Genomic DNA, 15,162 nt, shown 5'->3' on the forward strand with positions numbered 1-15,162 from the left:
GGCGGTCGAAGGATAGGTTGTCAAAAACTTGCGGCAAACAACGTTACATCTCCCCTGCGTGCTACAGCGCCAGCTTTGGCCGTTTATTGCCACGTGTGCATATTTTAACTATTTTTTATCTCATGGGGTGTGAAGTTTTGACCTGTGAGCGACCCACTTATCACGTCCCTCTCTGACGGCCATGGCAGCCCTACACAAGCAGGGACGGCCGAATGTATTTGAAGGCATAAGACTGTCTTGTCTTTGAGACTTTTTTTCTTTTTATTTTGTCTTTGAGGTCTTTTTTTTGTGGTGGACCTTTTTTAGGCCGGGACCTTAGGTGACCGCCTCAGTCTCTTAAGAATTGGGTCGACCCTGCACACAAGCATTTCTATGAGCTCTATTTACGAAGCGCTGATCTCGATGATTAGCCGATAGAAATATGCGCTTATGATAGGGATGATGCACGACTACACGGTGCGTATGATGTGGAATATAATTTTTCCACTGATACAACAGGATTTGGATTGTATCTTTCGTATGAAAGAATAATTCGTCTTCTCCATGATATCAATTATTGGGTTACATGCTTTGTATGGTTCTCAAAGCACTCCAACTTCATGCATCGGCTTTAAAGCAGTCATTGCATGATCTAACAATGTTGCAAAAAAAAAAGTGAATTATTTTTTCGTGCAAATAATACAACCGGAACCCTACCATAATAGGGTAGGTAACACTTATTAGAGAGCTCTAACTAATAAAAAAAATGGACAGTGGTTAATCCCTCTCTATCCACAGGAGGAATATATTGATGGAGAAGGGTCTCTAAAGATTCGAATATTCTAAACAGCTTTCCGTTTATTATTGGCTAACCTGGAAACATTTGTCTCTATCTTGATACCTACGTATAACAAGCAACAATTTGTAATTCACTTCACCTAGGCTAATATTATGTAACCAGGGAAGGATCAAATATTTCAACTTCTTATGGATATATTTTTATGCTTTAAAAAGCGACCATAGATTATATTAGTGGCTCTAGATATTTAAACTAGAGCTAATCTCACATATTAATGGGCACAAAAATAACTTCTATAAATATGAACGAAACCAAAAAGAATTAAAAACATATTACATTGATATAATTCAGAAAAACTATGCAAGGGCATCATACACCACTTCTTTTATGTAACATAAAAATATGCACTAGAATACCTCAATGGGATTGACACTGTAATCTATTTTCAAAGCAGCTCTTATAAGTTCACTCTTTATGGGTCTGTTCTTTATGGATTATTTCTCCTCATGTTTTTTGATAAATATATTAAGTGTAGAGTTATCTTATGCTTGCAAAAATATGTGATCCACTATTCCTCTACTTTTCATATAATTTAGGAAAAAATATTAGATAGACTTAATTCATCATGGATCAAGGATGAAATTATTTTAGATAGTATTACCATCACAGATAACAAAAGAGGAAGAGGAAAAATAGAGTGATTTTATCCCAGGTCCACACTCATCAAAAAAATCTCTTGCAATTTTGGTTGTTTGTGAAGTTTAGAGATGCTACGAATGCTCGGGGGGATTTTGCTAGGTATTAATTACGGTCATAAGCGCCACCGCCCATAAAACAAAGTTTTTATTTATTAAAACAATCCATGTTAGGAATCTAATAAGATATTAATTAATCTACTGTTAAATCCAAAGTCGGATCTCTGGTGACACCATTGGCAAAAAGAAATAAATTTTCCAGCTTTTATATTTTTATAGTACAGTTTAAAGTTGATTAAATAGTTCTTGGGTCAACGGGACAAAGTAAGATGCCGCCCTCTCTCTCTCACTCTCTGTAACCCGACCAACCTCTCTCATGGCAGTAGAAATCCCGCGTCGCTCTCTTGCTGAGTCCCCGCTTGAACCCCACCTTCCCTTGGATCCCAAACCCTACAAATCGTCGCAAGGCGACGCCCTTATCACCTCCCCTGAGTACCACCTGCGAGCTCTCCAAGCTCCGGAAGTGCCTCCCTATCCTCCTCTCCCTTCCCCTCATCTCGCCCTGCGGCTCCACTCGTTCTTCTCTGTCTCCCTGGTGGCACTTGCCATCTAATTACTGGCCAAAGATCAGATTTTGGAGTTTCCTGGCGTCCGAACTCTGGAAATCTCTGTCTTTCCTGCTGGAATCGCGCCCAGGTGTCTCTTTTCTGGTAGATTTTTAGTTTGTCAGCCGTTTTTGGCTATCCGGACTGGAAAAAAAGATCAGATCTTTGGATGCTTCTTGTGATATGGGATTGAATTCTATTCCAAATTTAGCATCTTGCTTTCCAGTAGCTTTTACTGCCACTCCCGAAGTTTCATTTTTCTGGCCGCTGGGACCCTATATTTGAGCTCAAATCCACAGAAGTACATCGCTCCTCCCAGGCTTGGATGTCGTTTTGGTGTCTGTTTATGGTGTGAGCGAGGAGTTGAGATCTCAAGATCTCAGAGATTGAGATCTTGGGCATCGATTCGGGCCGCTTCGAAGAGCCGAGATATCGAAGGAGTGTGCTGAAGGAGTTGGGATTCATGGCATCGGAGATGACAAACGAGGAGACAAATAAAGGGAACATGTGGGATTTGGATCAGAACCTCGACCAGCCCATGGATGAAGAGGCTGGCAGGCTTAAAAATATGTACAGAGAAAAGGTGCTCTTCAATCTTTCATTTGGAGCCCCTCTTATAGTTTATAGTATTTTCTTGTTTCTCTTTGAAATAAGATGCTGTTTGCTTATCCAATAATTGGGCAGAAGTAGAAAGACTTCACATTCTTTCAGATGCATCATATTTTTTTTTGTCTTTTCCCCTTTTCTTAGAATACCAGTTCTAGAGTACTGTGCATTGTTAGTAGAATCTCTTGATTTATCAGATCAGATCTTATAATCAATTTAAATAACATGTAAGAGCTAACATCTGTCAAAAATATTATCTGATTTCGATCTCTAAGATGATTATTAGTTTTTTTAACATGAAGTGAAGGAAGGGTAATTTCATGCCTACTGCTAGTGATGTTATCAGTTAAAATGTATCCTTTTTCAATACTTTGCTGATCTATGTTTGAGATGGAACTAAATGTTATACAACTTACTAAAAATCATGTTGAGGACTAATATATTAATCATTTGGCAAAAAATTAGCAAGGGTCTTTTTGATGATTTACATGATTTATTGTTCAGTTTCTTAATTTGATACATTCTGAACTTCTTACAATTATGAAACTGAAAATTCTTCAACAAATTAGCAGTCTGACTTCTGCGTTTCTTGGTGTTTTGTTATAAGAAAAAATGTGATTTATCTTTTATTTGTGGAATCTCTCTAGCACAAGCTGATCGGATGGACTGTTTTTATTTTTCTATTTTCATTAGTTTTTATTTGCTCAAACCAATGCTTGTGATGTAGTCATTGAAGCACGTTGATATGCTGATATGCTTTTGTCTACCATGCAGAAATTCTCATCAGTTTTAGTTTTACGGCTTGCATTTCAGAGCCTTGGTGTGGTATTTGGAGACCTGGGCACATCACCGCTGTATGTTTTTTACAATACATTTCCTAAAGGGGTGGAAGATCCAGAGGATGTTATTGGAGCACTTTCTTTGATCATATACTCCCTTACTCTCATCCCACTCCTTAAATATGTTTTTGTAGTGTTGAGGGCCAATGACAATGGTCAAGGTAGACTATCACTGTCCATTTTAGTTTCTTATTTTTGGTTTTGCTGTATCCAAGTAATACATCTACAGCTAGATTTAATGACAATGGTCAAGGTAGACTATCACTGTCCATTTTAGTTTCTTGTGTTTGCTTTTGCTGCATCCAAGTAATACATCTACGGCTAGATTTATGTGAAAAAAGTTCAATCTTGTCAAACTAAGATACTTACAAAAAATTCTGATGCAATTTAGACTATGTGGAAATGGGGGGGTTACTTTTATGGAGAACAGATCTCTAATAGAAGCCAGAGTGAACAAACAAAATATCAACAATTAAGTTTATGAAATGGGTCTACATCTGAAATATTGCAATGATGTAGAATCTATCTTATCTTCATCTTCTCACTGCAACATCTATTGCAATGATGTAGAAATCTGGTTGTATATGAATGTCTAAGGGTTGGATTGAATCAAACTGATTGGTAATCATAAAAAATGCTGAAATTGCAGAAGTAGTTACATGTGTTAGAATTTGTAATTTCTCATGGAAAATAAGGGTGTGTGACATCATTTAATATTTTAGTTTCTGACATGAATTTATCGTGTTGAAACATTTTATTAGGTAACTATACTCTAATGCCTTATAAATAATTTCATTAGATGGGCAAGTTTAGAAATAAATACCCTAAGGAAAATCTAATAGTTCCATTAGGTAAGAATAAAGTCATGGCTAACCAACAGAAATATATATACCATAAGCATCTATTTTAATAGCTATACTCAACTCTTTGGCTACTTTTAGCTTGAGCATGTATGGTCAGTGCCAGATATTATTCAAAAAAAAAGATTTTTTTTTTTTGGAAGATTAACCATCAGATGGCCTCTTTTTAAGAGTTGGTAATATTTCCACAAACCAATTCTTTCCATCAAAGACATTCGCTATTTTCTTTATTGTTGGATCACTCAAGCATTAGTTCGATATGTACGATATAAACTAAATAAGCTTGGTTAGCTCTATAACATCAAAAATGATTGTTGCTTAATTAATGTGGTTACCAAAGGTTCTACCATCAATGGTCCAAACCTCACTCAATTTGTTAGGTGAGATACACAAGGTAAGAGAGCAATATGGGTAAAGCATGAAGAATGAATATGGTGTAATAGAGGCTTATGGGCAGATAATCTTAGGGGTGATAAGACAAGAATTACAATGGAGAAGCTTGCCATGGAGTGGCTCAAACTTGAGGTGAGGGCACATGAAAAATTGATGGAGGCATGGATTTAAGTGTTGTTTGTGCCTGATCAGCACAGGCTAATATGTTTCCTACCAGTGCCTTGCTGGCAGATGATAGTTATGTGATGCCTGCTTCATGTCATTGCTTGCCATGCTATAATTCTAGTGCATGCCAAACACTGGCACAGCATAGTATGAGCCATGAGAATTCTAGGTTGGCACAACATCAACAGATGATATTCTAATCCTTGGATAGGGATATGGAGATCTTCCAAAACTTGCTACTTTGCAATGTAAAATAGTAGGTGGTTTTATGGTCCTCAGCATGGAATTCCTACCAATATCTGGTCATTAGGGTACATAATGCTTTAATGGACCTTTCACCTTGTTCTTAGAATGTTTGTCATGTATAAAGGCCAGACTGTTTATTTGATGCTTGGAACTCATAAACTAACTACTATTTCAAGATTAAAAGTAGAGATAAACTAAAGGTTGAGCAAAAGTAAAAAATGAAATATGAGAAAAAGGAGAACCAAACTTGTTGAGTTGAAGCAAAGGGAAAGGGTCTTAGGTCTTCTATGGGAAAGATTACTTAGTTTTAACTGATAAATATCCTATATGTGCATGTGAACATGCGCATAAACACACATACACACACAGAGGGAGAAAGCAGGTGAGATCCCATTTCATATTGAAAGGAGATATCATTGGACTGAAGATTTTTGAGGATCTTCCTGAGCCATATATAAGTAATGATTCATGGACAAAATGTTTTGGGAGGTTGCTCCAATCAAAAGAACAGGGGTCCAGGCTGCATAGGGCTGCACAATGTCAAACAGTTGCAATCTCTGTATGTTCTGAAGCAAGCATTGACTGCTGGCCCTAGTTTTGGTATCATATATGTGTTGCCTCCTAAGTTAGGAATGTATAATACACATCAATAGTTTCTCATACTTGCAAACTAGAAGTTGTAATCATGAGATTCTTACTGCAATCCCATGAAGTGAATAGGCTGCCTTGCATAAGAGGGCGGCAACGGTCAAATTTGTGCTCCATTATTGGGCAATCCTAAAAAGTTGATCTCCTTAGAGGCAAATAATGTACAGGAATGACAAGGAATAAGCAGTCAAAAGTATAAGAGAGAAGGGTGAACTGCTAAAGAAGTCTCAATGACCATAGTGTAGTATGAGATAACCTAACTAGGAGAATCTAGAGTAGTCAACTATGCTTAACTAAAAGAGAAAGCTTCAAAAACCATTTAGAGCATTGTTGGATCAATATTTTGATCTCAATTCAAGAAACACAAATAAATACTTAAGTGAATTAATTTTGAACAAATAATGCAAAGTTTTCCAAAACTGAGTTTAATAGTGTTATTATATTGTCCACTAATCTCCTATTAACTGTCCTTTGTTGATGTAATAGAGAATATATGGGGGATGGATAGGAAGGAAGGTTCGTTACTACTGTAACCCAAATGACCTTGGTGATAACGAAACTGGAGCTAGAAAGAAAACAAAGTAATAAAAGGAAGTTCAACAGATTTTGACACTACTAAGTATTAATTGATGCCACAAACACACACACACACACACACACACAAAATATGAAGTAATTGTATGATGATCAAAAGGAAATGAGAACCCTATGTTTCAGATGAATCGACAGCAAAAAGGATTCTAATGCTCTGATGGTAAGATCCAATATTATTGGTTTGGTGAAATTATGTATCACCATGAAGATGACTTTTTTTAGGCCAAGAAGTTGATAGCGAGATCTCGAATCAACTTCTTGGTCTCATGGTATATCTCAGTATAGAAGATGATACTAGGGATCTTTATTTATTTATAAACTCTTCCGGTGGAAATTTAGACTCATATGCTATCAAATGTAAAGATGTTCCATTGTTTCTAAATTGATGTATTTCATTTAGACTCATAGGCTATCACAAGACATTTAGGAAGATAAATCCTGTCTTAGTGCTATGAACTTGAGGAGCAAGTGTTGGGATGCTGTAGCAATGATCAACTCACTTGCGGGCAATGACCCAAATTCATCCTCATAGACAGCATTTTTACAAAAAACACATGTTTATGCCACATGCTTATGTTTACCAGTGCAGTTATAACTAACACTACATAAATTTCACAATTCTATGACTTACAACTTTATATTCATGGTTTGTTCTTCTTAATTTTATAGAAAAAGTTTATATAGACCTAGAAATCGATAGATGACATGAAGATCCTTGGAGAGACATTCAGTCTTGGTTCTTCTTTTTTTTCCAAGTATGGTATCTTGGGAGTTATCTACACCTTGCAAATATGTTGCAAAGCTTGGCATCAAAGAAACATCTTCTGATGAGAGAGATCAATTAAAGTTGTTTTGGCCTTAGATTTATTTTCTCCATTTCTGGTGGGATCAAAATGCTGCTGTGCCTGGTTATCTTATTTGTTTCTCCCGGAAAATGAATATCTCCTGAAAAGATTTCACGATGGTTAAGAACTATGGAATTTAGTTGTCATTATGCTGGATTAGAAGTAAGTAAAAATATAAAACTCCTATCTAAGAACTAGCTTGCCGTAAGCCTTTTTTAGCATTGCTTATCTTGCATTCCTTCAAAACCCATATATGTTTAAATCTTGTCTCCTTTATTCTCCTTCTGTATGGCCTTGTTAAGTCTAAGAGAAAAACATCTTCCATCAGCCCTATCAGTCTCACTGCTATTTGTTTGACATTTTTTTTGAGACCCCATCAAGGGGTACATAAGGTCCTTAGCCTCTTTATGAGAATTGTAGTTACACATGGCCTGGAAACAGTTTTTTCAGTTTTCTACATCATATGATGTTTTATTGTTCACTGTGCATTCTCTACAAGGTAATCCCCTTAATGAAACTATATCCATCTACTGTTTGGAAAACTTTGGTCATAAATCCACTTAATTATTTTCTCTGCAGTATCTAAAGAAATATTGAGGAAGATGTTAAGTTAAATGTACTTTTCAAGGTCTATCAATGAGTCTTATACATCAACTCTATCATTGTGTCCATGCAGAACAGTTGGCAGTGTGCTGATTATTCTTTATAATTGTCAATTATGTGTATACAATACAATAGAGACTTACTGGACAATGAAGATTTAGATTACTCATCAAATATAGGTTTCAACATAAATTTGTGGAAGCTAATATATTCAGATTGCTGGTTCAATTTGTTAGTAAAAAAATAAAAATAAGAATGCAAACGTGAATGCTGTTGATTGTAGTCACTAATATCAAGGACTATTAAAAATTAACCTTCATTCTCTTGGCTGCTGTCTTTTCCTTTTTATGCATATTGAGAAAATACAAATTCTGCTTTGTTATGTGCAGGTGGTACATTTGCTCTTTATTCACTGCTTTGCCGCCATGCAAATATAAATACTATTCCCAACCAACATAGAACAGATGAAGAATTAACAACATACAGTCGTAAGACTTATGATGAGAATTCGCTAGCCGCGAAAATCAAGAGATGGTTAGAGACACATTCTTATAAAAAGAATGCTCTTCTCATTCTTGTTCTTATTGGTACTTGTATGGCAATTGGAGATGGGATTCTTACTCCAGCTATATCAGGTCAGTTTGTTCTATATTTTCCTTCTCCATGGTTTAGTAGCTTGACTGTATTGCTTTTCTGTATGCAGTCTCTTAAGACAACTTGCTCCCTGTAATCCCCTTCATGTATCCATTTACATAAGCTCCTGGAGTTAGATTTAGATTAATATATATATATTTTTGAGGTAGAACCAGATCTTGTTTACATTTTTTTTCTTCTTTCCTGTAACCATATCTAACAGCTTATTGACTCCCTTAGTTGCAAAGATTTGTTCCTTATGTTCAAGTCTTTCATTACAGCAATATTTTTAGTCAAAGATCGGTTCATGTTCTTCGAGCTTTTCTACCTGACAATACGTGACTTACAAACCAGTGCAAACACGCACGCATTATATATTGTAATTAGTTCACAGAAAATCCACATTATTGTACAAAGTGTTGGATCTTACTCCTTACAACGTGGGCATCATTTGTGGTTGTCCAAACAAATCTCCATTCCATGATCAGAATCTAGGATCATGATTATCGAGCTTCTGCTGCTGCTAGTTCCCTAAATTCTCCCTCCATTTTTTGCCTCCTGCATTTCTTCTGCATCTATGGCGTGGATCTATGTCATTAAGATTCTGACAGCCATTTGGTGATTGCATCTTCTAGGGTGTAATTCTTGCATATATATTTAGTAACATGCCTTTGTGAGAATATGATGCATTGGCTACTTTTTCTTTTTCTTCTTCTATTATCATCATCATTGTTATTGTTATTGTTATTGATATTGTTTTGTGCAAATGTGCTGCATTTATTATAGCATTTTGCTCTCTGCAACTACCATTGCATCTTCATAGTTTTGCCCAAAAACGTCCCCCAATTAAAAGACATGCATCTAAGTCTCTAATTCAACATTTTCATTCTTTTGCTGCAGTATGATTCTTTACTTTTGATCTTTTCTATAGGAGGATCTAGCATTAACCTATGGTTGGTCTATCTTCCTATGTCAGTGGGTCTATAAAAACCAGAACAGTGATCTACTATATCATACAAATATTACATAATAATCATTTTTATGAGTTGTCCGTATTTATACTTTCATTATATCTCTGTGGTCAATCATTGAGATTCTTGGAACTGGGTTATTTTTACCATGGTATCTGGTTTATGGGCGCATAAGATTTATGTTAGAGATTTAAAAGGTAAGATTTCTCGACAGATGGTGGGTCAACCATCACATGGTATGCATGAGTTTGGTGTAGTGGAAGAATTGCTTTAATGAATGGTTATAATTCTGTCAACCCTAGAAATTTGATATCAGGAATTCATTTTATTATATAGTTTGTTTTAAAATTTATGTTGATTGTTCTCTGATTTGAGATATACATATTTGATTGAAGGCTATGATCCATATCTGATATGCTATCAGATCTTTTTGTCTATGAATTGATATGTTTGCTCCTAAACTGTTTTTCTTTTAAACAGAAGATTCAATATGTTTATGTTTTGTAAATTAGGTTTTCTTATAGAGGCCTCGATCATCACGTTGCTTCACCAATAGGCTGTAGCAAGGTTTGCCATACCGGTCAGTACCATATCATACCAGTACCGAACCGGTATGCAGTCTCATACCATACCAATATTCGGTACGTCTCGTACTACATACCAACATTGTAATAGAATAGTACTGGTATGGGTCTGGTACCGAGACGGCGAACCTCAGGCTGTAGCCTTAAACATGGTATACTGTTTGCATGGCTCAGAAATAACCAAAAAAAAATCTTAAAATCTCTTTGGTAGTAGAATATCATATTTCATTATTTTTCTCAGGTTACTATCTCCTAGAGAGTTTTGCATAACAGAATACAACTCTTAAATAAATATTAAATATTTCCTTTGCCTAACCTTACAAGCAAAAAGAAATAAAGAGTTTGATTTAATTGTAAAGGCATCCAAACGAGGACTAAATGCTTAAGGTTTTCCATTAAGTTTCAGATACTCTTTTTTTTTTCAAGGCATTTCCATGGAAAAATAATAAGTTTCACCAAACATTTTTCATTGAATGTGCTGGAAAAATTGTCACTGTTTTGTATAAGTTTTTAAAGGGGCTCCTTCAATTGTCCAAGTTTTTCCCAGGATTCTTTCGCATTTTATAGTGCACTCTTACTGCTAATGTTTCTATGAGTGTCTTGGATGTGATTGCTCTGTTAGCCTCTCTAAAATTCTAACTTTAAAATTTTATCTTTCTGCAGTTCTTTCAGCATCAGGTGGAATAAAGGTTGACCATCCCAACATGAGTAATGGTATGGCTTTTACCACCTATATGTGCTTTGATGCATACTCTTGAATTCATGGATCCCTTGAAGCTCTCAATTTCAAAAAATCATTTTTCTCACTTATAAGCTCTAGAATACTATCAATCTATTTCGTACCAATTATACTCTTAGGCATAGATGCCAATTTTTCTCATTTATTGGACCTGATGATAAGGATTGGTCATTCCATGAAATTCTCCATTATAAACATATTATAAATGCCCTTCAAAGGGCATGTCTGGACTGAAAATAAAATATTTAATATTACTGCTATGGAAAGAAAAAAAATCATATGTTATGTTCTTAGACAACTAGATGTTCACTTGTATTATGAATATCAAAAAGTCCCTTAAATCATGGAATTAGAAATTTCTACTTTGAGTAGAATTTCCTAATAATTTTCCATTTTTCAACTTTTTCCTTCTAATTATTAAACAACTGCTGGAAAATCTAAACACTTAAAGTCTGAAATTTGAATTATAAAGGGATCATGTTTTTGAATGATAAAGCTTCCTTAAGTAATGAAAATAAAAAAATGACTTTAGTTGAATTATGCATGGCTAATTGCTTTTTCATTCTCATGTCCCAATGTCTCAGATGTGGTTATACTTGTTGCTGTGGTCATATTAGTTGGTTTATTTAGCATGCAACACTATGGTACAGACAAAGTTGGATGGCTTTTTGCTCCCATCGTTCTCCTCTGGTTTTTATTGATTGGTGCTATTGGTGCTCTAAACATATGGAAATATGATAGTTCTGTTCTCAAGGCTTACAATCCAATTTATACATATCGGTATTTTAGAAGAGGGAAACTTCATAATTGGACCTCTCTTGGAGGAATTCTTCTTAGTATCACAGGTGAGATTCTTCTGAACTGATGCACCTTCTTGTGGTGCGTCATTGTATGTAACCATGGATTTTTCTTGGTATACTGAAAGCTAACTTGCATTGTCCTGCAACATTATTATGCAGGGACAGAAGCATTATTTGCTGATCTGTGTCACTTTCCTGTCCTAGCTGTTCAGGTATTTATTATCAATTCACACAATTATGATCAATATCTTAAGTTGAATGTGCTCAGATTATGTGTTTTCCGTTTGCAGATTGCTTTCACCCTCATTGTGTTCCCTTGTCTTCTTCTGGCATACACCGGACAAGCTGCTTATATAGTTAGCAATAAAGGGCATGTGTTTGATGCTTTTTATCGTTCTATTCCAGGTCCCTTCTGACTCTTACAGTACAGAATCCTTTAAGTCTCTTTCTATATAAGTGGATGGTGACATCTTTTTATTTTTTTAGATAGTATATACTGGCCAGCTTTTATCATTGCAACAGCAGCAGCAATTGTTGCGAGTCAAGCCACCATATCTGCAACATTTTCAATAATCAAACAAGCACTTGCACTTGGTTGTTTTCCAAGGGTCAAAGTTGTTCATACATCAAAAAAGTTCCTCGGTCAGATATATATACCAGATATTAATTGGGTCCTTATGGTTCTTTGCATAGCTGTCACAGCTGGATTCAAAAATCAAAGTCAGATTGGAAATGCATATGGTAAGCTGTTAACTTCACACACATCAACAATAATTTCATGACCTATTTGCTTTATTTTAAAACAGTCAGATGTTACAATGAAGTAGCAATGATGACAATATTTCATATGAAGACTTATCATGTGACTAATCATCATAAGGTTTGATACTTAAGATACTTTTGCATACAGTTCAAAAAATGCTTATTTGCTTGTTATCCCTCAAAAAGTTTAAAGTGAACATACATCCCTCTAAAAGCGTACAACTTGCACATATGCCTCATAAAATCTGCAAGTTATGGATATGCCTCTCCAAAATCTAGCAATTGCATACACACCCCTATGCAAGATTCTTTGAACCGATACCAGGATGTACTGGGCCGACAACTGCTTTGGTATGGTACTAGTATGTGCCGTACCAAGCCAAATTATACTAGAACCAAGGAGGGAGAGAAGGAGAAGACGAAGGAGAAGGAGAGGGAGGGAGGGAGGGATAGAGAGAGAGGGAGAGGGGGGAGGCGTACCTCGTCGTCGCAAAACCCTAACCTTAGCTGTTGTTGTTGCATCATCGCCATGGAGCATCGAGAGAGAGGGCATCAGGAGAGTAGAATTGAGAGAGGGAGTGAGGGAGAGGGGGAGGAGAATTAAGAGATCAGGAGAGAGGAAGAAAACCTAGGTGTAGCAAATCATGCTAACAATAGCATAATCACAGGGGGGACCAGGATGGCTTTTTCAAAGAAAACATCAGCAGAAAGCACTCTGAGCAACTCTCAACTGTAAAAACTTAGTAGACACCAATAGATATATATTTGCAAGTGGAAAATATAATCAATGACTTAATGCTGCCACCTGCATGATATATCATGCTGAGATTCGATTATTTTTAAGTTGCTCTATGTGTCTGATTTCCATGCAGTTAGAACCTGTGACCAGCAAGTTGATTGTTCATGACTTTGAAATGGCATTCCATTTTGTGCCATAACTATTTTTTGGTTTTCTGCAAAAATCTAGTTTTAATTGATCATTGAACAAGTTGTCATTTTTCATAATATAATTTGATTATATGTGCTTGATACATGAATCTCTCCATTAAATTTCTTCATGCTTGTTTCATAATAATAAATAAATTCTATATTTTATGAACAGGAACTGCTGTGGTGATAGTTATGCTGGTGACAACATTTCTTATGGTCCCTATAATGCTGTTGGTATGGCGGAGCCACTGGATCCTTATTGTCATCTTCACCGGTCTTTCCTTGCTGGTGGAACTCCCATACTTCTCTGCAGTGCTCTTCAAGATAGACCAAGGTGGTTGGGTTCCACTTGTCATCGCTGCTGTCTTCCTCCTCATCATGTATATATGGCACTATGGAACTGTGAAGCGGTATGAGTTTGAGATGCACAGTAAGGTCTCAATGGCCTGGATCTTGGGCCTTGGCCCCAGCCTTGGCCTGGTTCGGGTCCCTGGCATAGGCTTCGTGTACACAGAGCTGGCAAGCGGCGTTCCTCGCATCTTCTCCCACTTCATTACCAACCTCCCTGCCATCCACTCTGTTGTCGTCTTCGTCTGTGTCAAATACCTCCCAGTCTACACAGTACCTGTGGAAGAACGGTTTCTTGTAAAAAGGATTGGTCCGAAGAATTTCCACATGTTCCGCTGTATTGCAAGGTATGGATACAAAGATCTCCACAAGAAAGACGATGATTTTGAGAAGATGCTCTTTGATAGCCTCTCTCTTTTTGTTCGTCTTGAAAGTATGATGGAAGGATACTCTGATTCTGACGAGTACAGCTTATGCGGGCAGCGGACCGAGAAATATAGTGATTTCCTTCTTACTGAGAATGGCAATGGCAACAGAGTCTCCTCTAATGTAGAGCTAACGTACTCACCATCGAATGATTCTATAGTACCTGCCCAATCCCCGCTCCATGGAAATGGTTTAGTGAGCTCATCAGGCCAGACAATCCAGACAGTTGGGGATGAATTGGATTTCTTGAACAGGTGCAAGGATGCTGGGGTGGTGCACATTCTTGGGAACACAATTGTGAGGGCTCGGAGGGATTCGGGAATTATTAAAAGGATAGCTGTTGATTACATTTATGCCTTCCTTCGGAGGATCTGCAGGGAAAACAGTGTGATCTTTAATATTCCCCATGAGAGCCTATTGAACGTGGGACAGATATTCTATGTATAATTCATCTGATCAAGAAAAGGTGGTCAGCTGCACTTGCGGCCTGCTCTCTTTCCGTAAAACTTCTTTTCAAATGTGGGATCTTTACAAGAAGAATGTAAAGGTGGGACTGTTTTCATAGATGCCTTGCTTTTTCTTTATTTTGCTCGATGGTCTTACTTGTTATCAGCAATCCATGCAGGCACAGGGTTGAGCACCAGGTAGCTGCTGTTACTCACTATTTCTCTTACAGAAATGAAGTGCTCTCCCAAAGTGGTTCGCAGGTTTTGACTAATTGTGAGATATGCTATGTTTGGAAATATGTTGATCAGTTGAGTGAAAAGCATTTAGGGTCTTTGGCTCCTTTGTTTCATCAAAAGAAAGACATTCATGATGTATAAAATGGTTGGTTGCAATATGAGAATAGGGATCTTTCCCGTTACATGTGCCATAGTGCCGAAAAGAGCTTGAATTCTTTTATCATATGAATTGGTAGAAGGTTCATTCATCTTCTTAATCTTTACATGTTCTATTGTATGCTTTGTGTTCTCAGCCCCGTTTTACATTGACACAGAAACATAAGAGTGCATCAAGAGCTTATGCAGGAACTTGGCTTTTGACTGCTGGTATCAGAGTATGATCGCTTTCTAGGAGCATCATCGAGGCCCT

At 36.7% G+C, this 15,162-nt stretch overlaps 1 protein-coding gene across 4 annotated transcripts; it reads left to right on the forward strand.

Moving 5' to 3' along the window:
- The first annotated feature begins 1,532 nt into the window (after window positions 1-1,532).
- On the forward strand, window positions 1,533-14,935 carry LOC103713167 (putative potassium transporter 11). 4 transcript variants are annotated; one of them, XR_605036.6, is made up of 10 exons: window positions 1,771-2,661; window positions 3,459-3,684; window positions 8,267-8,512; window positions 10,729-10,779; window positions 11,389-11,649; window positions 11,764-11,816; window positions 11,895-12,009; window positions 12,091-12,345; window positions 13,469-14,617; window positions 14,696-14,935. XR_605036.6 is itself a non-coding variant. In XM_008799994.6 (9 exons), the coding sequence occupies exons 1-9, from the start codon at window positions 2,542-2,544 to the stop codon at window positions 14,515-14,517; spliced, it is 2,376 nt and encodes a 791-aa protein (XP_008798216.1). In that variant the 5' UTR covers window positions 1,533-2,541; the 3' UTR covers window positions 14,518-14,935. The 4 variants fall into 4 exon arrangements, 2 of the variants coding, with proteins under 2 accessions (XP_008798216.1, XP_088566867.1); XM_008799994.6 differs by having other exon boundaries at window positions 1,533-2,661; window positions 13,469-14,935; XR_015973134.2 differs by having other exon boundaries at window positions 11,764-12,009.
- The last annotated feature ends 227 nt before the right edge of the window (window positions 14,936-15,162 follow it).

The sequence above is a fragment of the Phoenix dactylifera genome, chromosome 14 (assembly GCF_051530095.1).
Source record: "Phoenix dactylifera cultivar Ajwa chromosome 14, Ajwa_hap1_PhDact_Kaust_v1.1, whole genome shotgun sequence".
NCBI lineage: Eukaryota > Viridiplantae > Streptophyta > Magnoliopsida > Arecales > Arecaceae > Phoenix > Phoenix dactylifera.